Source organism: Lates calcarifer, linkage group LG8, assembly GCF_001640805.2.
Source record: "Lates calcarifer isolate ASB-BC8 linkage group LG8, TLL_Latcal_v3, whole genome shotgun sequence".
Classification (NCBI taxonomy): domain Eukaryota; kingdom Metazoa; phylum Chordata; class Actinopteri; family Centropomidae; genus Lates; species Lates calcarifer.
In genome coordinates this window covers 12,349,724-12,374,597 of record NC_066840.1, presented here as the reverse complement: position 1 = coordinate 12,374,597, position 24,874 = coordinate 12,349,724, and the positions used below count along the sequence as shown (strand labels likewise).

At 40.7% G+C, this 24,874-nt stretch overlaps 1 protein-coding gene across 1 annotated transcript in view; it reads left to right on the top strand.

Annotated features, from left to right (window-relative positions):
- The first annotated feature begins 1,496 nt into the window (after positions 1 to 1,496).
- The window catches only part of LOC108885523 (short transient receptor potential channel 7-like), a 44,548-nt gene continuing 21,170 nt past the window's right edge, over positions 1,497 to 24,874 (top strand). Inside the window, 6 exon segments of the mRNA XM_018679890.2 lie at positions 1,497 to 2,216; positions 8,671 to 9,433; positions 16,306 to 16,407; positions 16,409 to 16,489; positions 19,015 to 19,179; positions 24,090 to 24,306. Coding sequence (XP_018535406.1) covers positions 1,738 to 2,216; positions 8,671 to 9,433; positions 16,306 to 16,407; positions 16,409 to 16,489; positions 19,015 to 19,179; positions 24,090 to 24,306 — 1,807 coding nt within the window. The 5' untranslated portion in view covers positions 1,497 to 1,737.

Genomic DNA, 24,874 nt, shown 5'->3' with positions numbered 1-24,874 from the left:
AGTGAACCCACAGTGTTGAGGAGTGGCTTGTACCAGCTCTACAGTATCATTAAAATATTCTTTTTCACATGCGTAATTAATCCTGCAGGGCTACTTCTCTAGTTTTTAATTTTAATCCTATCACTCTAATGGTAAAAAGATGTGAAAAATTTGACATAAAAATATTTTATGGGCCCCTTACTTTCCTAATTTCCCTGAAAAGCAATTATATGTACTTTTATTTCTTAAAACATTTCCTGGAAATGAGCAGAATTCGGTTGAATGATTTTAAGCTACTGAAGTGAGCGAAGTACTGTAATTAGTGAATGCCTGGAGCATATAAAGATTTAAGTAGTGTGGTTAACAGCTGATCACAAGTTTGTGTGATTTTGTAATTTACAGATAAGCAATTCAACAAATATGGAGATTATATTCTATTTATAAACTGACGTTTACATACATATGGGACCTCTGTCATCTGTTAAGACTTGAAGATAAGTAAGATGAGTAAGTTATTAAGAAGTTTATTTTGAGAATTATTATGTCCCAGTTATTATAGTTATTATAACTGTAGTTATCATAGTTTTTTTTTCTAAATATAAACTCCAGTGAAAACAGTTTGTTGTGTGCGATGTGTGCTAATTTGATGTTTTGTGATGCATAGTTTATGTGTTGGATGCATAAAAACAAGGAAAGATCAAAGAGCGGGGTTAGGGCTGGTTATTGTCTGTACGGGGGTGCAGGAAGTCTCCATCGTGACTAATGGGTCTCTGCCTCTAATTACAGGACCAAACACACACACACACACACACACACACACACACACATACATAAGGATACACACTAACAAAGAGACATTCAAACACTGCATATCCTTTCTCTTCATAAAAAACAGAAACCTCAGAAGGTTTTGTGTTCAGGTTTGTCTAAACCTACCAAAGAGTGAGCAAAGACCTGTGTCCTAAGATAAACCCACCACTGAGATTAGTAGGTTACTGTAATTATTTATTGTTTGTTCTCTGAAGCAATAACAAGATTATGTCAGTACCAGTAATTGGCCAACAACAGGTGGGCATGTTAACCCCTTCACTTCCTAACCTAATCTCCAGCTCTATCAAGTTGATTGTCTCTCCTTCCCACCTCTCTCTTTCTTTGTCTCTCGCCTCTCTCTCTTTCATTGTTACTTTATTGTTGTATGATTCCAGTTTTTATTTACAAGTTGCCCACTCGCCTGGGTCACTTGGTGCGTCTTATTTTAGGGCTTTCTTCCCTTACCAGGTAAAAAGTGGGTTATGTGCAGGTCTTCACATAACCGGCGAGGTCAGGTAGAGTAACTGAACCGTCTGTGTGTTAGCCCTTAAATGGTGCTCTCAGGTAAAAACCTGGTTTAAAAGTACAAAGGCATATTCAAACATTAAGCTATACTAGACTGACAGTTTGTAACCTAATTGTCTTTCTCCGTAATAAATGTAAATATAACGTGTTCGTTTTTGTGGGTCAATTCAGTGTAGTAAATTGAGCTATTTTGTGGTGCTACCACTTGCACTTCTTCCATTTTGTAAAGGGCTGGCTCCCTGCGCGCGCACTCTCTGTGCTCTCTAATTAGTGCGAGCACGCTTGTGTAAAGGTGGAGGTCTGCCTCATCGTTGCTGCGCGGCTCAGAGGAAACTTGTGCTGCTGAAACTTTGATAAACCTCGTTAAATGTCGGTCACATAGCTAAAATAATTTAAAGTATATGTTGTTCTCGAACTCTAACAATGTCTGACGAGGGAGAAGAGAGCGACAGCGGCGAGAGAGCGCATCTCTCCGGGTCTCCCTCCCCGCCTCTGTCCGTCTGTCTTCCCCGAGGATCCCCCTCCTCTCAGCGGCCCCTAGACTTCTTCTCCTCCGCCTCCCCGCTGCTGGGGGACACAGACCCGCCTTACCTTGCCTCTCCGGACTGTCTGCACGCATCCCCAGAGAACCGGGAACCGGGGGACTCCCCGCACTTTACGCCGCCAAAGTTCCGCCAGCGCACCGGGGACACCGGCTCTCCGTTTCGTTCGCGGCAGGATGTGCGGATAGAGGCTGTGTACGATGATCCGTTCCCCAAGTGGAGAGGACGAGGCGCGGCGAACGCTGAGCGCTTTCAGCACCGCGGACAGAGACTCCAGCGGGCTCCGGAGCTCTCGGACTACGGGAACCACTACACTGTGGAGCACATAGACACCGAGTTCGACTCCGAAACCCGGCAAACGTGAGTCCTCCTGCAACCTAATCTACATATCCAGAAACATAAGAAATAAGTGAAATGACTATTTTCGCGGCCTTGTGTATATTCCATGTGCTTATTTATAAACTCAACAGTTTGCAGTCATGCAAATGGAATTGGGCAGTAGTTTGAAAATGGCAGAACTATCTGGGTTGAGAGAATTTAATCAAGACCAACTAATCCACCGGGAATGTCAACAAGTAGAGGTCAGTTTTGGAGAGAGTAGAGTAAAGCAGCTAAAATTTTCACCGAGCCAACTCCATTCACCTGTCTGTGCAGCTGTGGACCAATCACTGACACTCATCTGCTTTATAGGCCCTTTATAGACTGCATTAAGAACACTATGCTGTGATATAAGCTCCAGTAGTTTACTGTTCCTATATTTTGCTGTTCTGCATTTGTAACCAGTGTCCCTCAAATAGAGCCTTTGTATTAGATGCATTGCAAGTGTTAACTGAGTCATATTTTAACTGTGCTGCTTTTATTTAACTTAACTTTTGCTGAAATGCAGCATTTTTATCGTCATTATTGTGTTTAGTTTCCCAAATAAATGGACCGTCTAAAGCTTCTTTTATCCTACCTTCTCACCTCATTCTATTAGGCTGACTGTAGTGGATATTGAGTGTAGACTGGTGAGTTCCCTGTGAATGTATGTACAGAATGTATATGTAAGAAAGCAAAGGATGTGTGAGTTTGAATGAATTAGTGTGTCTTTGGAGGTTTTCCACCACAGCCCCTATCTCCTCTTCATGTTGACATAGAGGGTCTTTGGTTGGTTCCAGTGCATAAATGCATTAGCAGGAGTCAACAGGGATTGTGTATCTGTGTGTGTTTTGTGTGTTAGTCTGAGTAAAAGAGAAACATCAGGGCAAAACGTGTGACACTGAGCTGGAGCAGACGACAGAAATCAGCTTGCACAGTACATCCCCACAATGTCACACTCATCACACACACAAAACATGCCCAGACACACTCGTAAAACCCTGATTGGGAACCTCTCTGCCATTTTCCAGATGTAATTTCTATGTAATTTCACTCAGCTGCCTTATATGTTTAACTACTTTACTGTGAGGTAAGTGCTCATAAGACCATTTGGTGGATGCAGGCCATTGCATCCACGAAGGAAACATCCACAGAGACAAAATGGGACATAAATGGTGACACTTAATGGATATTCATGTAGCACTGCCAGCTTAGCTATGACTATCAGATACTGAGAATGGCAGGCTTCAGTGTTGGGTCTTTGATCTTCCCTGGTCTGCGTCTTTGATACACCAGTGTTCAGCTTGAAAGGCCATGCGTGGAAAAGAAGCATGTATGCCTGACCAGGCTAAATGTTGGGTGTGTGCGAAAGAGAGGGTAAGAGAGGGCGAACATGCCTGTTTCTCATTACCAGTGAAATATGGTGAGCGGCTCACCTTTGATCTTAAAAATTGGCAATTTACTGCTTGACAGAGTGTGTATATGTGTGTGTATTTGATAAGGGGAGAGAGGGGGAGAAAGGGGGAGAGAGGGGGAGGGAAAGGGGAGAGACAGCTCAGAGTGTAACTCTTTTCAATTATTCTGCTCATGCACTGATAAAGTCCTAACTCATTAGTCAGCTCTGTAAATATTCCTGCTGAGTCAAAACTTCTTTTGCACTCATTATCTTCAAAATTTGATTTCAAACCTGATTCTTTCTCTTTTCTTCTTTTCTTTTTCTTAAGTCGACCTGTTAATGACCTGACCTGGTGGATTGGTTGAACTGATTATGAATAAGATCAATTGTTAAGAAAAAGACATTTTGATCAACTTGAGTGATTATACAGAGTTTATGAGACTTGCAGTATATGCTAAAGCTGTACTGTAAGTTTTTTTTTTTGTTTGTTTTTTAACCATTACACCAATCAGTGGTATTGCGTATTTTCAGCCAACTAAAGGTAATAATTACATTACTGCCATCCCAAGCATGCCATTTGTTTTAAGATTGATAAGGCAGTCCTTCACAGTGAACATTGTCCTTCAGGCTTAATATCCCAAATACAATAACACTAACTTAGCACTCACACCTAACACTAATATGGTATAACCATTTGAGGAGTTTCAGAAATTGGGGCTCTCCAAAAGCACCTCAACACACCACAAATGTGACTCAAATTGAACTCATGTATCCTAAAGTTTAGCCAAATAAGGTTTTGCTGAGATGAGCTCCCTATCTCAACATGAGGCTTTTATCACAGTCACCATACTTGCCAGTAAAACATAATGTCATATATTTTATGTCAGAGAAATGTGGCTTGAGATCCTTGGCTGAATAAGGGGATGGTGTTTTGGAATTAGAATTGTAGTTGGACTCACCAGCAGTGGTGATGCAAGATAGTGTCTCCCTTTCCTGACAGTTTTGTTCTTAATAGGAGAGGGAGCTGCTTGCTTGGACAGGCTCTCTCAGTGATCTGTAGCAGCCTCTGACTTGGATGCAGCATCACAATGAGAGCTGGGTGGACTCAGCAACAGCTGCATCACACAGTGTGGTTTAGGGACCGTTACATACAGTCATACAGCATGTTGTTTCACATGATTCATTAACACTAAATTAAATGTGAAAAGGTTGCTAACACTGCTAGTCCCACTATGAACAAAACCCCTTTGCAGCTTTCAGTTACTTTCAGTTTCCAGTCAGTGAGTTTGAATCCACAACCCCCTTAACACAAGCTCACAACAGGGTATCTGCTCAGTGTGAAATGTAGGAGAACAGAAGTAAACAATTGGTTATCGAGGACAGTCAAACATGTAGCAAGCTGAAGACGCAGCTATTTTTGCATTTATGAGTAAAAGCAGGGGTTAAAGGTGGGTCATTACTGGACTTAGACGTAGCACGTAGGTACAAAAAAAATAGAAAAATTACTCTAGTGGGATGAGACGAAATATGTAGTTGTATTTTGTAAGAAGTGGTATTGGGAGCTCTTCACCCAGGAGCATTACATCATTTCCTGCTAAAGTCTGATGCAACAGCGATAATATGAGGAGTCCTTTAGACTTAACAACAATATGATGGATGAATACAATCAGTCGGTATATGAGCAGACATACAAATACATAATTCCTTCTTCACTCACTAATTTTTCTTCTCTTCCATCTCTTGTCTCTCTCCTCTCTCTCTCTCTCTCTCTTTCCCAAACACACACACACACACACACACTGTTTCTCTCCATCTATCCATCTCCATTGTGTCTCCCTCGTCCTGTCTGTGTGGCTGTAATTCCACACAGAAATGATGCAGGTAAATTCTATTTCAGATCAGAATCACAAACAGCCAGAGATGGATGGAGAGGAAAAAAGAGAGAGATGGAAAATGGCGATTCATTACCTGTCTATAAGGTTATTTAAATGGGCCAGCAGCCAGACTGTCCCCTCATTTATGAGGAATCCCTCCAAATATGTCTGTGAAAGAGTGTGTGTGTGTGTGGAGGGGGTTATAGATACACCTCATATACACATGCAAATCAACAGCATCAATTATGGACTTATACCTTTCTGACCCAGTCAACAAAAATCAGTCATTATAAGCTTCATAAAGGTGGTATTTACTACATGGATATTGTGTTGCTTTGCATGACATTTAACATGCAAGTTAATGGTGCTGACGTCAGACGTCTTAGTCCACGGGAGAATGTTATGTTCACATGTATTCTTGTGTGTATTCATTTGTGAGATTGTGTGTGTGTTTGAGAGAGTGAGAAACAAACAGAGAGAGATTTTGCCATTTACCATTGATTGGCAGCCTAAGGCATACACAACTGATTGTGTAAATCGAAAATCAAGAGCTGCAGACCTTTTACACCCTTTAATCGCACACTGACAAACACCATCTCTTCATCTCTCTCTCTCTCTCACACACACACACACGCAGAGACTCACACTCCCACAGTGATTTGCCTTGGTGAGTTCTCTTGATCTTCTCAGTTCCACATTCTTTGATGCCCCCAGGGAATATTTCCAACATGAACAGGTTTCCATTTTCACCTCTTCTTCAATGCCCAATGTTCAGCCTTCTATGTGCACACACACACACACACACACACACACCTACACAAAGGGGAATTGCAAATAGCCAGGATTACAAATAACCTTACCTGTTTTGCTTTTAATTTTGGGGCAAGTCTTGTAATGAAACTTATCTGTAAGATTAGCACACCAATTTAGGAAAAACAAAAGTGCACAATTATATTGAAAAGCTTTGGGCGGTCTTTTGTGTACTTGCCCTTACATACTGTTTAGGTCAAATTTGACCTGTTTTGACATTTGACAGCAGTAAACATACTCTAAATGTCACTCTATTAGCCTAACTTTTCTTAAAGTGACCCAAAATACACAAAAATTAAAATATTTAAAAATTTTATACTGTTGTACAGGTAGTACAAATTTTTATTGTATAATTTTGGGTTGAGATTGAGTTTAGATCCACCAGTGTGGGTCAAATTAAGGAAAATGGTGGTTTTAGGGAATCTTGAAACTCTGAGACTGTGCATGTCATGTCTGTGTGTATTCTTTATGAGACAGCAGAGTTCAAGGGGGATCTTGACACTGTCACAAGAACTGTCTGTGTTCCCACTACATTTGCCCAGGTTCTTGCAGAGACAGGCACCTGCTGGTCTTCGAAAAGTCATGGGGGAATCTCAAAACAGTGAAATAGTAAAACAGCATAGGAGTGATCATATATGGTGCACATAAGGAACAGAGGTCATACAGAAGTCAGAGGGTGCCTTGACACAGACATGAGATCTGTACCTGCGAGCACAATCACCTGCAATGTAGCAAAATATTAAAATGAATAAATTAGTATCCATGTATTCTAAGCTACCTAAGATTAAAAGAGATCAAAAGAGGGCTGGTCATAATATAGTACTAGCTGCCATTTCAGTGAAAGAGGTTATGGCAGCAAGACTTACTGTGCAAGAGGCTCTTTTTTTATACTATAGCAGTGAGGACAGGGTTTAACGGGTGTAATTGTTATATAATAAATTCCAACACTTCCAGAATGTTCTTGCCATTGTCACTTTCAATAAAATATATATAAATCATATCATTATGGCTGTTATGTTTTCATGTCCTAGGTAAAACAGGACATGATATTGTCTGATAGTAGATGTTTTTCTCCAAAAACGAGTGTAATAAAACCTAAAAAATACACTCTCCCTGCTCTCTGAAACATTAATTAAGCATTAATCATCCATCTGTTCATGTCAGATAGGATATTTATACATTCTAAATAGATCTTTATTTCAAAATTCAGTATAGACTCTTATTATGACGGAATTCTTGGCCCGGTCAAAATTGACCCGGACCATATTGTGAAGGCATGAATGTGAAGGCAATTATTCTTTTTAAGGTACTCAAGTTGGCAAGGAGTTGTGATTCCTTTAGTACACTCAATAAGAGTCATTCCACCTGTGCCCTGATTGACATGATATCATATTAGCATTTCATAGGTTACATCCCAAGTTTGCATTGGTTATTTCATAGTGGTAAATCAATCTGGGCTATAACTTTCTACCAACACCACTCATGATTTCCTATTCTTCACTGTCATTTCAGAGCTTACCTGTATCCAATATATTTTGTTCTGCTCCCACATTGTCACTCAGGCTTTTTCTCTCTAATTTCTCCAGCTTTGGGGACATCAAGGCTTTTTTTGTTATGTAGGTCAGAGTGTCAGACCACACAGCAGATGCAGACAGTGTGACACATCTTTGTGTTTCCAAAATACAATAGGAGGAATACAATTCCAGTGAAAGGTGTTTTGTAGTAACAGGGGTTATTACCACGCATACTGCAGAAGGTACAGCTAGTTATATTTGACAAGTCCCTGTTGATGAACCCACACTGTCCTGCTGGGATGTTATAGCGTGTAGAAATAGTGCTCCATTTAGGAAGAAAAAAAACATATTACATAGGTGCATGTTTCATGTCTGTGTGCATGCACGCAATGATGAACTAAGACATTCACTACTAGCTAGAGAGACACTTTGGATGACCACTGACTCATAGTATGAATTTATCATGCTGGAGCCAATTAAGGTGACAGCTTCATCTCTCTCTTGCCAATCAGAGCTGTTGACCTGAGATGGCCCCGCAACGAGCTTTGACCCTGGTATCGGTTCATTGATCTGCCCAGAGACAGATATATAACTGATGTCCTCTTTGTGGAACTTTCTCTGAGAATGGGGGAGAAGTCTGTGTTGAGCACTGCTGATTATGTGACAGCGATGACTTTGTTTGCCTTGTTAAACCACAGTCAGTTTGATAATCATGCTGCCTTTTCCTCTTGCCTCCATCATTTGCTGTCCACTTCATCGCTCCTTCCTCTGAATCTTAAATGCCTTGTTTCTCCACCTCCATGAATTTAATCCTCGTTCTTTTGCCTCATCTCATTATTTCCTTCTCTTTTTACTGTCTCCAGGGTGGAAGCCATGCACCGCCGACACACCACCCTGAGGGAGAAGGGGCGTCGCCAAGCAGTGCGGGGCCCGGCCTACATGTTCAATGAACGTGGCTCACCCCTCACTGCAGAGGAGGAGCGTTTCTTGGATGCTGCCGAATACGGAAACATTCCTGTGGTCCGAAAAATGCTTGAAGAATCCAAAACCCTTAACTTCAATTGTGTTGACTACATGGGTCAGAATGCTTTGCAGCTGGCAGTGGGAAATGAGCACCTAGAGGTGACTGAGCTGCTGCTAAAGAAGGATGGTTTGGCTAGGATCGGGGACGGTCTGCTTTTGGCTATTTCTAAGGGTTATGTTCGAATCGTTGAAGCCATTCTCGGCCACCCTGCCTTCGGTGGGGGCCTCCGACTGGCTTTGAGCCCCCTGGAGCAGGAGATGCGCGATGATGACTTTTACGCTTACGACGAGGATGGAACGCGTTTTTCGCATGACGTCACGCCCGTCATCCTGGCTGCTCACTGCCAGGAGTATGAGATCGTCCACATCCTTTTGACGAAGGGGGCACGCATAGAGAGGCCACATGACTACTTCTGCAAGTGTTCAGAATGTGTGGAGAAACAGAAGAAAGACTCGTTCAGTCACTCACGCTCCAGGATGAATGCTTATAAGGGCCTGGCCAGTGCAGCTTACCTGTCGCTCAGCAGCGAAGACCCTGTGCTGACTGCTCTTGAGCTCAGCAATGAACTGGCAAGACTGGCCAACATTGAGACAGAGTTTAAGGTGAGGTGATCTCTGTGACTTCCTTTACATTTTTATTTATGTTCTACTTTTTTCTATCTTTTTTAAATGCCTATAAATTCTTTTTCTGATCACCTTAAATGTGATTACAGTCTTGGCATTGCTACCTGCCGTGGTATTTTTTATGGCTTTTTCTTTTGCCAGAATAGGGATATAAAGCTGAATCAAAATGTGTAGCTCCATCTCTGCCAATGTTTCAATCCATTCCTGTCAATGACTCAACTTAGTCAATAGATTCTCATCTTGAATGGATTTCCCAGTGCACTCCGGGCTTATTACTCCTCTGAACTACCTATTAAACAATGCAATCTCTCCTCAGGTTGTAGCAGAATAAGAATTGTACAGTGGAACACTTTATTGTTTGATGGAGAATATAAGAGATTTTTGTGCACTTTTCCTGAGAAAAACGATTGCATATCATATATTGCAGTTGCTGAAGCAAACCTTGCTTCCATGATAATGCCAGTGGTGGAAAAATACAAAGATAACGGGTGTGTGTGCATGTGTGTGTGTGTTGCAGAAAGTTAATTTGCTCATGTGTGCAATAGTTAATGGTGTTGTTTGAAGTGGCTGGATCTAAGGTCCTTACATCTTGACATGAGTCATAGCAGTCACAGCACACACACACACACGCACACACACACATTTGTCTTTCTATGCCTGTGAGGACACTCACTGACATAATGCATTTCCTAGCCCCTTACCCTAACCTTAACAATCACAAATAAATACCCAACCCTCTATCACACAATACTATCTTTGGAACTGAAGCTGAAAATGTTACCCTAAAAAGTTACAACTATTTTTCGATTCCAAGCTACCTGAGTGTGCTACCATCCATCCTGAAGCAGGTTGATTGGCTTGGGTCTTGGTTTCAGAACATGCTGGCTCATTTACACTGCATGTTAGGTTTGGGCAAGCTTTAAGTTCCAGTTTGAAGTGGAGAGGAAGATGATTTCCCCCCTACTGTGCTGGCTAGCAAAACTGTCCCAAATAAGTTGGCTTGGGATATTGACGCTGCCACACTCACTGACAAATATGGGGACACGTGGAGGAAAACTTGATAAACTTACTTTAAAAAGTGTTTTTTGTCTTGATAATTCACTATTAAAGCTGGTCCATATGACATAAAACCATCATGGCAGTAATAAGGGTATTTTCAGCGATCATTATACATTATATCACGGTAAGACAAGTGTATACAAAATCATATAAGTTTGCTAAAAATCACTAAGTTGGTGAACAGAAATTTGGAAAGCTCATTCACAAAATAAATAAATAGATGAATAAATATTAGAATATTGGGATCAGTCTTAAGGGAAACAAGTCAGATAAGGCATCCAAGTGACAGGAAAACTTTGAAAGATAAGCCAGTAATACAAACTGACTTACTGGAAGACCATTGCACATGACTTTCACCTTCATTTTTAGAGAAAATGCCACCACTTCGACTGCTTTGTTTACCGTTTTTTGGCATGTCAATAATTGTAGGAAATGTCTAAGCAACAGTGTTTTCCTTTGTCTCTCTGCCAGGGAGACCAGTTAAAAGCCACTTTGCTGGCTCTGAGGCATTGCAATTTTTGATAGTCTTGTGCTGCACACTGGGGGGAAGTGCCTTTTTCTGTGTTTCATCCCTTATTCCCAAAGCCAGCAATGAGTTTTGGTTTTACGGTAGATAATCCCCTTCTGTTACTTCAAGCCAAATAACATGTTTACTGTTCGTGAGATCAGTCATATGCATAGTTTGTTCTCATTTTCTAATGTTTTCTATCATGACTTTCTTTCAGTTTCTCTTAAAAGATTTTATATTACTTTTACTGTACAGTATACAGTGTATATGATATAGGACTACAATTCCATTTTGGTGAATGTTTACAGAGAATTTGCAGGTGTGTTTCACTCTGAGATGGCAGCTGAGCTATATTTACAGATGAGATCATTAATGTAGAAAGAATAATCAGATAACTGGACCAATCAGATAACGATGGTATTGTAACATTACAATTTCCGTCTTTCTGTGCATTTGTCTCCCTTTGTCTGCCCACATGTTGCTGTATTTTTTCCCTAACCCTGTGTTGATTTCTGTTTGTCCTTTCATCCCTCTTTCTGCCCACCTTTGTGTTTGTCATTCAGCCTTTCTGCTTGTCATTCTGTTCTCCGTCTCCAGACAAGTTAATGAGAAGGGCTCACCTGAGGGACCAGAGTTGTGTTGGAGCTCATCTGTCTCATTACCATCTCATTATCACCCTTCTGTTTCCCTGTCCATCCTCTCATTGCTTTAAAATAATGTTAAAACAGCATGCTGGAAGCCTTAGACAGTCCTTTATATATTTCTATATCTTTTTTAATATCAAATGTGTTGATTAAGTTAGGGGATAGTTTGAGGTTTTATGTCGGTGAGAAATGAACAAATCAAACAATACTTTATGTCACTGAAACCTTTATGACACTCAGCTACTTCAAATGCTTTCAAACCATAAGCAGTCTTCAGCAATACCAGCATGTTAAGTGGACAACAATTAGGTTGGATTCCAAACATACAGACATTCAGCTTTTGTCCCATAAAAGCCTCTAAAACAATATTCACTCCTTGGAACAATGCAGTGATTCCCATTGTTTCCACTATATTTTTTGGACTGAACAATTTCTGATGTAATACCAGTTTCCTAAAGACTGTGGATGCCTGTGTCTATTTGATCATTAGCAGTGTTAAATTAGCCTTGATCTGGTCCGAAATTGTTAATACTTAATGATGATATGGTTGAGCTTTTTTGGGAAAACGTTATGGGTTTAATGCAGGATTGTATGCTGGACTATTTTTTGACAGGGGGCAGTGCCTTTCTGGAGTCTTGTTGTCACTTTAATGGCTGCCAGATAACCAGCTGAGACTCCTGGCTGTGGCGTCATGTTTGACAGACGGCATGATTGAGTGTAGATCTTCTCATGTAACTCTAACTCTTCTCACCAGTGCTCTCAAGATTTTCACAAGTACAAATAAATAGAGTAGAAAGTCAGTCACACGGATGAACATGTGTTCTTCATTATAGATTTTTTCTCTCTCTCTGCATCCCAGATTTTGTGGCTTGGTGCAGCTATACGAATCCAATCTGGGCATGAAGCACTTGGCTCCTATCCTGATTCCATAGGGACGGCAGTGCTGGTCGGCCCATTGATCTGTTGGCCTAACACTTAATAGTAAAAGTGAAATATCTTGACAGCTATTGCATAGATAGCCATTTCATCTGGTATAGGCACTCCCTCTCCCCAGAGGTTAAACCCCAGTGAATCTGGTAATCCCCTAAAGTTTTATCTATCATCACCAACAGTCAGAAATGTCACTTATTTAGCACTTCAATTCATAATAGCGCTAAAAATTCACTGCAAAATTTTGCCTGCTAGCATGTTGACATGATAAACATTACACGCTAAAGGTTGATTTGTTAATATGCTAACTGTATGTGCATGAAAACATAATGTGGTATGAGTCCTGTCTTATGTGCCCATAAATGTGAATGTACACGCTGTCAAATGCAAGCAAACAGCACAAATACACAACCTGTCACAGTGCAGAGATGAGAGTGCTGCTGGTGCTGCATGTTAGATGTTTGTAAAGGGGCTACTAAAGGCACATCAGGACCTCCCTAATAGCCCTAACAGTAAACTTCAAACATCTTACTTCTCAAGACACCTCATCAATCTCTTAGAAGAGCCCCTGGACACGCACAGACACACATACACTCACCCCCCACTTACCCTCGGGAGAGAGAAGAGTGAAAGTAAGGCAGAGGAGGATGTCATTTAATTTTTTTAAATCACATTTTAGTCTGTTCTTATATTGTGCCAATTTTAGTTTAATTTAGTTTCTTTGGATATTGTTAGAAACTGAGACAAATGCTGGAGGAGACACAGTGAGAGAGAAGTAAGAAAGTAAGAAAGGGGTGGAGTGATGGTGGTGGATGTCCACTGAAGTGCAGTAATACAAACCCTCTCTATCTTTCTCTTCCTCTCATCCCTCCATCTTACATTGGTCTCCCTCCCCTCCCTCCATGTTTAAGGCTTGGCAGCACATCCCCCTCAGTTCACTCATCTGTGACCATTCTCACTCTGCTCTGTCTCCATTTTCAATCTCACAGCATCGTTCCCTTTCCTTTATCTCGGCGCCCAAGGCAAAAACCACATACCTCGGGTTGTGATTGGATTTTCACATACACTGTATGTGTGTGGTGTCTGTGCGTTTGTGTTCTTGATGTGTGTATTACGATGCAAACGTCATTGATTAAGAAAGCATTCTTGGTCCTGTACTACCCTGAAGCCTTGCCTTTCCATGAATGTAAACAGTCATGATATTGTCATTGATTTCTTTCATTTAGCAGCCTACAGGTAAAATACACCAAATGTTCCTAAAGGGGCAACAGATGCATACTGCCATTGCCTGATGCTCAGAATGTAATTCTTAATTTGCAGATAATGATTGACCTTTTGATGACCAACCTAGTCCAACATCAATTCTGTTTATTTATTTTTTCCTATAACAATGGGCTGGATTTAAAAATGTATAAATTGCAGGCATGTGGCATTTAAGAGAAGAAAAACACACACTTTGCCTCCACATAACTGATAGCACCACTTCATATGCAGGACATACACTGTACAAGCCATAATAGAAACACACTCCAAAGGGTCAAATGCTGGAGGAATGCAACTTATGTTTATTGTCAGTACCAAAGTACAGTACACACTCTGCAAATGCATTACATCACACCTGCTTACAGCAGAAGTGTACCCTAAAAGAAAGCGAGAGAAAAACTGGTAATTTCCTAAGGTGTTAAATGATAATGGTTTTGCTGGGGAGAAAATTTTGGTGATTATAGGCATTATTGTCACACTGTAATGGTATGCTTGAACACATCACAAACATGGCGGTGAATGCATAATCAGAGTCGTTCCTTAGAGACCTTTAAACCTGCCAGAAGCCCCACTCTGCTGACTGCTCCCCTGCTCGACTGACTGTTGAAGAACAGATCGAGGCAGGAGAGCGATGGGAGGTGGGGCAAGAGAGAAGGGTGAGAAGTGAACCGGGGGGGTTGAAGGGTTGAAAGCATAACACTTGGTAGAGGATCAAGAGGAGAGAGGGTTGAAAGACTTGACAGGTAATTGTGCACTGTAGTGAGACAGGTGAAGTTATATTCAACTACCAAAGGCTCCAGTAGAAAAAAGCTCAGTTTAATTTTTGCATTAAACAACGGTGACTAGCTCGTAAAACAGTTCCAACACATGGATGAGGAAGTATATGGAGCCCCCAAAGTCCTGAAAAAAACGTGCCCACAGATTATGATCTTGTGGATACAAGAAGTCTGTCAGGAGTGGGGGGCTGCGGAGGATTGGGGTGGCATCATGGTATTTATTTGCAGTTCTTAAAATCTCACATCTTCTTCATAATGTATGGAGTGCATCTGCAGTATTGGCTCCACTCCACCAAGAATGTCGACAACATTTGTAATGTCTCATTTCAATTGATAAAAAACAGATGGGAAGTGAACAGCCATTCAAGTGAAATACTGGCAGTCATTTAAAAACAGAATAGAAAACTGCACACTCAAAACTCTGCTACATTTGTTTCAATGTTTAAGTCTCTATAGGTTGAAAGAAAGAAAGGCTCTTTCTTGTGTTCTTGATAATGTCGACATGTGTTAGGTATTTCGTTGTCCTGAACTTGATTTCCTTGATCTGTTACACACATCCTAATTATTGTAAATGCCAGTCAGGACTCTGTTGTTCTTATCCCAAAGAAGGTTGTTTTCCAAAATGTTTTTATATTGAAATAAATGCATCAGAAATATGAGTGTGCAGCTTTTATTCCATTCACTTAATACACATTCATAGCGTTTTGAAGACTTTGGCAAAAACAAAATGCAAATCCACTGTTATTACTTTTTGGTCTGTGGTGAGAGAAGTTAACTTTCAGTATTTTGGATTTTATTCAAATTTCAGGCATTTCCATTCTGTTTTTTTATGTGCAGATTCAAACTGTGCATAAAATCAGGTGGATGGGAATGTACTAAATGATCATTACATTAAAGCAGAGTGGATCCCTTCAGCTTTTGTGGGGTTTCTGTTGTATAGTACTTTATCTACAAGTGCCGTTTCTGCTGATGTGTGCACTGTGTCAGGGGAGTATGACTATAAAAAAAGTTATTTTCCAAGAAGACTACTGTTATAGTGACCAAGGACTGCTACTACTACAAATACACATACACACAGCAGGTGTGATTTTTTATTTATTTTTCTTGTAAGTACCCCGGACTCCCACCAGACACCATTACGGGAGATAATCCAACTCTGTGTCAGAGGCAGAGCTGAATTTGGTGTTTCAAGATGGAAAGGTCATGAACCAAATCACAGTATCACTCACTTTTTACACTTGAGCCATATTATAATTGCAAGTGGGAATAACTGTCTCTGAGAGTTTGACATTTCTCAAGTCCTTAACCAGAAAAATGTGTGATGTCCAAGCTCATACGGGGCAGGTCCTACACTACAGTAGACGAACAGGCACAGAGGGCAGAGGAAGCAGCTCTAAGCCGTTGCTGGCAGTGAAAAAAGTTTTTTGAAAAGAGACAAGACTGTAGAGGTGACTTGATGACACTTTACAAAGGTATCAGGTGAGTTGACAATAAATAACCTGCTACTGTGAGATGCGAGTTGGAAGCATCAGAAAACAACAGGAAATAGGTTCGGTTCAGAGGACGATGAGAAAAGCTACAAACCAGCAGTGACATGACTGATTCAAAGTTGTCTTTTAACTAAGCCTGTCTTTTCTTCCCCACTAAATTTTCCACCCTGCCCGCATACAGAATGACTACCGTAAGCTGTCCATGCAGTGTAAGGACTTTGTGGTTGGTGTGTTGGACCTTTGTCGGGACACAGAGGAAGTAGAGGCCATACTGAACGGCGACTGTGGACCAGTGCCCCCCGAGCCCCTACAACCGACCCTGCCTCAGCCGTGTCAAACTGGCCATCAAGTACGAAGTCAAAAAGGTAAAACCTGAATGATGAATCAACCATCTGTTAGAAAAAAGTTGAAAAAAAAAGTTTCAGTCTGTAGTTACAGCATTTTAATAATGCAAGCACAGACCAATCAGAGGCAGAGATAATGTGACATTTAGTATTTAACAAAGGTCAAGCTCCAGAAACACTGGCTCTTACATTTCCCACAATGCAAGCTGATAACATCTCTTGTTAGACACCCTTTTCAAACTCGGCACTCCCACATTTTAACACAGGTTCTCACTGTGATAAAAACACAATTTATTTAACTCTTTTTCACAAGAAGTGACCTTTTAACTGTAAAGGGATAGATCAAAAGGTGCTCATAGGTTTTGAAGTGCATTGACAAACTACCTGTTTTGTTGATATGACATGAAAACCTGTTAGAAGAACCACATAAGGCAGATTAACATAGAAGACTACCAAAAGTCTTTTACTCCAGTGTTTTACATGTGACTTGAATTGCAAGTTGTCTATGGTGTCTATGAGCCATTTTATGCACATGTACGTACAGTAGGTTTGTGAATTTTTGTGTGAGGCCTCAGAGAGCCCTATGTAAACAACAAACTGGCCTCTATGTCAGGGAACTAATCCCTGCTGAGCAGAGGTGTTCTTACTAAATGTCAAACCAAATCCCTTTTCCCCATTTCACCCAGCCATACTCTCTTTTTCCCTCTCAAACACACACACACACACACATGCTCCTGTTTGACCTTCATGTGCGGCATGTTTTCTCTAATCAAGTAAATCCCATGTGCGCGTGTACGTTAACGTGGTAGTGTATGTGCGTGTGCTGGGCAGTACACAGCCTGTTTGAGCTGTGTTTTTATCCTGTACAAGAGAGCATGACCAATACTCTGGGAGCTAATTACACATGAGGAGAGGAGCGAGGGAGGGACAGATCGCCATGGAAACCAGGTGGAGCATGAATGTGCGTAATGCATGTTGCTGGACGCAGGCCGGGTTCATGTCATGGGTCAGTGGGTTGATAGACTGGTCACTGGACACCAGTGGGAAACTATGTTAAGTATGATTTTGTGAGGGGTGGGGGTGTGTTTGGTTGTGTGTAGTCTCCCTGTTAATGCAGATATGACTGAGTGCACATGCCCACATTGTTGGTGTGTGCGTTTCGATCGGCGGATGGAAGCAGAGGATGTCAGTCGTCAGCTTAGATAAATGCGATGGGAGGAACGAGGCTTACTGGTGACAGGGTGTGAGGGACTGATGGAGGGAGGAAACAAAGAGACTGACGAAAATCAAGAGAAAGCAGGTTTGACCTGAGGTAACCTGTTGCTCTGATCTTGGATGTGAATGATAAACAATACACAAACACTGAGTATGATCGTTACACTAGTTGACCGCCTACTGAGCATTGATTGCTCTGTTGTCCACATCCTTCCTCCAGCTGGAACAAAAACATCCATCCTTTCCTGCAGCACCAGGCCAGTGGTAGCCCTCCATTTATCACATCCATTCTTGGAGTAATATCATCAACAGATGCTGAAATACCAGGCCAGGCCTTATCTAATAAAGCAAACATGCATCAGTAATGAATGTGAACACTCAGTGCTTCTTATTTGTAGCCTGCTTTCTTTGGCATACTGTATTTTAAATTGATTTCCCAAACTGCTTGTTGGCATTTTTTCTTTCTAAATGACGCCAAATGGCAGCTGTGAATGCAAGCATGTTGTGAATAATATATTTTGATAGTAATGAATACACAATAGATGTGGTCTAAACAGAAAAACAGCCTGCACACTCAGCTACTTAGGAATACCTTGAATATTAACATAAAGAGGAGTACCAGAAGCCCTTTTCATGAATACAGTATAATGATGTATTTCATTCATTTTACCTCATTGCATCGATGTAATTCAAAAGCACTTGAAAGTACCGTGGGCAGTACTTTTCACGATGAAGATAGTCAGGGTGTTATACTTCATACTGCACAAACATTAAGAAATTCAGTTTGTTGCTTTTGGCATGAAACAGGATGTTGGGGTGGGACATGAAGAATGGAAACATGTAGAAAACAGAACACCTCCTTCATCATTTTTGTTACCTATTTTGAAAAGACAACACTAGCACAACCATGACAAGAAAAGAAAAAAAGGATTTTCTTTCTACATATTGAACCCCCAGATAACTATGCCTCTGCTGTCATCCTGTTTAATAAGCCAGTGTCTTTCATTATGTGACCACTGGGCCATTTCAGTGTAGCTGACAGAGATGTAGTGGCAAATTGTTTGCTCAGTGTGCTGTTTCTGTAAAGACTTTGCTCACACCCCAAGACATCTGTAAAACAATCAGAAAAAAATTGGACTGTGTATGTATCTGTATAAAATGAGAAAAGCAAAGTATAGTAGTATTTCTACTCTGGACACGTCTTTACTGATATCTGTTTGCTAATTGCTCCCGTCTCTCCCTCCCCTCTCTCACCTTGTGCCCCGTGCCCCCATGTCATCTCCCTTTGTTCTCAGTTTATTTAAATTTCTTGTCCCCTTCTGTCTCTGCAGTTTGTTGCCCATCCCAACTGCCAGCAGCAGCTTCTGACTATCTGGTATGAGAACCTGCCTGGTCTGAGGCAGCAGTCCATTGGTGTGAAGTGCTGGACAGTGCTGGGGGTCACCGTAGGGTTGCCATTCCTGGCCATCGCTTACTGGATAATGCCATGTAGCAAGGTATGAACATGTACAGAACATAGCTCTTCAACTTGTTTTATCATCTCCACTGATCCAAACTGGATTTTTAACTCTGTAAACTTTGCCCTGAGGGCAGGACGAGGCTGTTTTGTCAACAAAATCAGATTCATCCTCTATACAGAGGCAATTTTAGGACATAACAGACTCAATTTGTCAGGCTCAGCTCTATATTTAGGTTCATCTGCATTAAACTTAATAACCCTCAGCCATACTTAGGATGAGCTGTCCTTTGATCTGAATGAACGTGTTAGTAGCAGCAGCTCCTTTACAGTCCTGTTACAGCCCTATCAACATGAAAACATCTGCATGCTAAAGTGATACTCCATCCAAAACCTACTGAAACTTTGAATCAAAGGCATTTACTGCAGACTTAATGTGATATACCCCAGTATATCATTGCAGAGCCAAGGCTGGTAATATTAGAGACCGGTGGCTAAAGTTTATCTTTTCTGAAATACCAGAGCATGGTAATCCAAATTTGATTTCTCAAAGGGCCGTGATTATGTGGCTAAATTTAATGGCAGTTGATCCACTAGTTGTCAAGATAGAGAGAGACCAAATGATGAATGCGGCAAAAAACATAACAGATTTCCGATTTAAAGAGCATTGTATGATCACTCTTTGATTATAGGGCCCTGATGCACTTTATCACATTTTGTCAATACTCCATCAAGCAAATTATAATCTGTAAAGTGACACAATATGACAGAGCTGAGCAAGCGGTTAGCAAATCTGCTCATCAACATGGATAATCCTCTACCTCATCATCAAGTGGTATGTGTGTGTGTGTGTGTCTGTGTGTGTCTGTGCACGTTCTAATTTTCAGAAACGTTGTTGAGTGTTCTGTGTGTCTAATGAATTAGTCATTTTGTAGACTAAGAGAGAGAAAGAGAGCAGCTGATGTCAAGTGTGTGTGAGAGGATGCAGAGCAGTGACACTCAGTGCGTCTCCACCAGTGGATTTAATCACGAAACTAGCTGCTTCAGATCTCACTGTGTCACGAAAAACACCTGTTTATGTTAATGTGTGTGTGCGAGTGTGTGCTTGTGTGTGCGTGCACATTGCATACATTTGCACGTGTGTATGATTGCATTTGATTATGAATCAACCAGCCGATGAACCTGCTTGTCTCAGTCTGCCATTTTATAACAAAGTTAACAAAGTTATAAAATGGCAGACTGTGCAGGGAAAAAAGGTATCAGCGTGGAGAAATAACAAATAACGTAGGATACAAAGCACCTTGTAAGTGTTTATTTATGATGATTATTATTATTACTATTTATATGAAATTAGACATTTGAGATGTTGAAAAGGCAGAACTATAGAGGGAAGGATAATAGAAACAATTTAATCAAGCTAATAAGTGAGAGCCTAAATGGATGAAATGCACGCCTGATAACAATGTGATGGCAATTCAACAGAGACAAAAAGGTGTATTAAATGAATTTGATAATGAAATAGATAAGGACAGTGAATCAGAAAAATACATTAAAACAGATCAAGGTTGCAGAGAGAAACCTTTGATGTGTTTTGGTTGATTGTGTGTAGTGTGTCCTCCTACACCTGGCGCTAATCATGCAATTTTGTTCTGCTCATCTCATCAGCTGCTCATCTCTTACAGCTCATATTGTTCTCCGTCTTTACGGCATCACAACACGCTATTATCAAAACCCCAACACATATTACATTTCATATCAGCTCTGAGAGCCGAAGAAGATATTGATATTTTTGTTGCTCAAAGATAAGTAGAAAGTTGTCGAAGGCACACAGAGAAAACATGGATATAATAGCTTTGGATATCTCTTTAAAGAGAGAATTGTGAGATATGCTTTGGAAGTGGTGAAAAACAGATGTGTATTTTGATGTTTCTCATTGATTGAAAAGGGTCAAAAATGGGGGAAGAACATACAGAGAGTGATGGGACTCACATTGCAGGGGCACATGAGAATACTCTGCAGCCTTCCCTGAGTGACAGGAAAGAGATGAAACATTGAATAAGAGAAAAAAAACAAGTAATTGGTAAAGAGAAAAACATGGAACAAGCTCCATGCTTTGGTCAAGCAATAACTCTGTCTCAATATTTGATTAAATTTATACAGCACAGCAAACCGCTTCCCTGGAAAATTCTACTTGTCGTGTTTTATTATTGATGAACTGTTGCTGCATTAATTACTCAGTCAGTATTTATTTATAGTAGCTAATCAACACAATTCCCCTAAAAAATTGACCATTGCAGAGGAACGTGGCAACTGATACTGAACAAAATATTGAATTTGTTATACCAGCTCTATTATATTCTGTGTCCTTTATATGCTGGCACAGTGTTTGGTCAGTGACTTTACCTATTGAATATAATACTAGCTGTTTATGCCTTAGTACAGGTTTATAGTGACACATGGTATGCAGATGTGTGTGAAATACATGATAGAGAAATCATGGTAAATGTAGCCCAAATTTTCAAACCCACCAGCAGTGCTACTGGCATGAGGTGGAGGCTATTTATTTATGCTAATTATACAAGCTATCACAATCAGTTTGACAATGATAGGCTGACATTTATAAATGCTCCCATACTCCCATATTAGCTAATTAATTTTTCCTTTAATTACTTTAGAGCAGTTTGTCATCCATTTAGTTCACTCTAATATCTCCTTGCATGCATGCTCTGACCCCTGCTGTTTGGGGTTTTGATTATTTGATGCAGGGGAGGAGGTAATGAAGCTTTCCTCATTAGCTCCTGCCCTGCATCTCTGTCCCTTTGCCCTTTTTTTTGTCCTTTCGTCCTTTGTCTCTTGGGGGATTCAAACCAAGGTGAGGTATGAGAAATTAAATTCAGTCGATACACACAGGACAGGGTCACAATCCATTTATCAGTGATGGAATCATTGGACATTATTGAATAATCCTGCAGCCCTTTAACCCTTGTCAGTAAGGATGCAGATATTGTATCACTAACAAAATATTGGACTTAATCAGAAAGCAGAGGGTATTTGGTGGGGGAGTTGTTGGTGTAAAATATATATGACCAATTAAATTATCTATATTGGTTGTTTATCTGTATCTACACATTTGGAGTAGTCCCCCATAATCTATTGTTTTTTAAACATGTATACATACAATGATGACTAGCTCTTACCCAGATACTTAATTATTCAAAGTGGATGTCTGTCTGCACGAAGTGTATGTCAGGTTTGATTCTCCCAGGTGAAAAGATGTTAGGGAATAATAGAGGACACAGCAGCTCCGTTCTAGCCTTCAGAGATTTCCATTTCACACCAAACCTCTTTTATTTAGTCTCCATGCCCCTGCTGCCAACAGCCACCATTTCATTGGAGGAGAGAAGATCAGCTCTTGTCACCATCGCACTGATAAAAGAGAAACCCGTGGGGTTTGCAGTCTTCACGTAGTGGTGGGCCTGATCTAGGATGACCATCTCATTTAGGCTGAGGCCTGAAATGGATCAACTTTATCACCAAAGCAGAGAAATAAAGAGCCGTCCCAGTGGCAGGGGGCGGTTTAGAGGAGGTTTTGCAGGGTTAAGATTTACCAGACAACCTCCACCCACATGGTTTAGTAGTGTGTGTGGCATGGGAAGAGCTATTGAATCTTATGTGTTACTGTGCATGCAGAGAGTAGAGATATCCTGTGGGTAGTTAATATTGAACACAGCAGGTTTAGAGAGTAGCAAATGTTGGGATCTCAGATGTCTGTATGGGGTTGGAAGTGTGTGTGTGTCTGTGTGTGTATGTGTTTGTATAGATGTGTATTTGTCTGTCTTGGCCTATTTTTGTGCAATTATAAAGAGGTCCCTCTGTGCGGTGGCATGTTTAACGCTCCTTACGTTCTCCCCATATGGTGCATTTCCACAAACTCTTGATTGTTTGGCATCATTTTACTCTGGCGTTACTTTGCTGTGAAAGTGATTGGTAGTTAAGCAGATCCATGAATCGCAACAGATGCTGTTTGCCTGCCAAGATGGTTGTGTAGTGGTGCTTTTCAAATTCTGATCTCTGAGGACCAAAATCTCAGCAACTGTGAAGCCATAAATGATCTCAGTAAATAAAAACAAATGTTTTATTTGGCTGCAATTTCTCACTTTTTTAACTGTCCAAAGTAATTACAGCGTTAACATGTTGGTTCAGTATGATTCCCTGACACAAAAACACATTTTGTTGGCTGTTGTGTGTGAAGACAACTGTTTAATAAATATGACGAGTGTTTAACAGTGCATTGTGTTCTGTTATTCTACTCTAGTGTATATTGCAGTAAGAAGAAGGCTCAGTGTTGTTATTTTAAAATGGATAAAATGACTACGTATGACATGAAAGCTGACACACCCAGAGAGAATTATCACCCTGATGTTTTGGGTCACTGTCACCCCTCTCATCAACCATGTGTCCAGATGCACCAGGCAGCTATTTTCACTGGAAATGCTCTAAAACCCTCTGTATGCCACCTGCCCACCACCAAGCAGCAGACAGACCAAGTTAGCAACAAGCTGGTGAACATAGTGGAGCATTTGGCACCTAAAAAGCCACGTTTGCTCAGGATTTAGTGAGCGCCATGTCTGCTGAATACTTGAATAGTGAAGCCAAGTCAAATTTTATTTATATAGCCTAGTTTCACAAATTGCAAATTTGACTCAAGGGACTGTCTGTACAGCATATGACACACCTCAGACCCTTAAAATATGAAACTGTCTACCAACAGATTCCATAAATACATTTATAAGGCATTAATATATTAGTGTTGTGTTTACAGCTTTGTTCATCAAAGAAACCACTTAATAAATACAGGTTTATTAATCTGTTTTTAAATTTCACTCTTAATTTTTGTAAATACACTAAGGAACACTTATCTTGTTATTTCCTGAATTTTTTCACCTCCAGCTCGGTCAGATCCTGCGAAGCCCGTTCATGAAGTTTGTGGCTCACGCTGTCTCCTTCACCATCTTCTTGGGTCTGCTGGTTGTCAACGCCTCCGACCGCTTTGAGGGCGTCAAGAACCTGCCCAATGAGACCATCACAGACCACCCACGACAGGTGTTCAGGGTCAAGACCACCCAGTTCTCCTGGACAGAGATGTTGATCATGAAGTGGGTGTTGGGTGAGTCGCCTTCACACGCACACACACACACACAGTCTGTAATGTCTGTAATCTGAACAGCATACAACACATCTGGCTTTGTTTGAAATTCTGCACAGTTGCAGCCAATTAAAATGCTAATAGATGTAAGATAGTCACTGTCAAGGCGGATTCACCATCACGATAAGAAATAACCTTGACATGTGAGAGACTCAAGGCAAAAGGTTCCCTGGTGGATTTTCTTTTTAAATTTAGTTTTAAATCAATATGGATGTGCTTTATCAAGATGTTGGAGGAGTTTATAGCAATGTCTCCACCAAGGTTTTAAAAGTGATGCTAATCCAAAGTATCCTTTAAACTTTTTCTCCAGCACAACACCTTCCCCATAAATCAGAAAAGTTCCTGGAAAGAGTCTGTGAACTTTTTTGGCCCAACTTTGATATGGGGCAGAGTTAAAGATTAATGCAGCTCCATACCAACCAGGTGGATGAAAGCCAAGGTTATGGCAATATAACAGTTCATTCTCTTTTATCCTCCAAAGATCAAATAGAAGTTTCCTGGTTGGCCAGACTTGTTGAAGCAGTAGCCA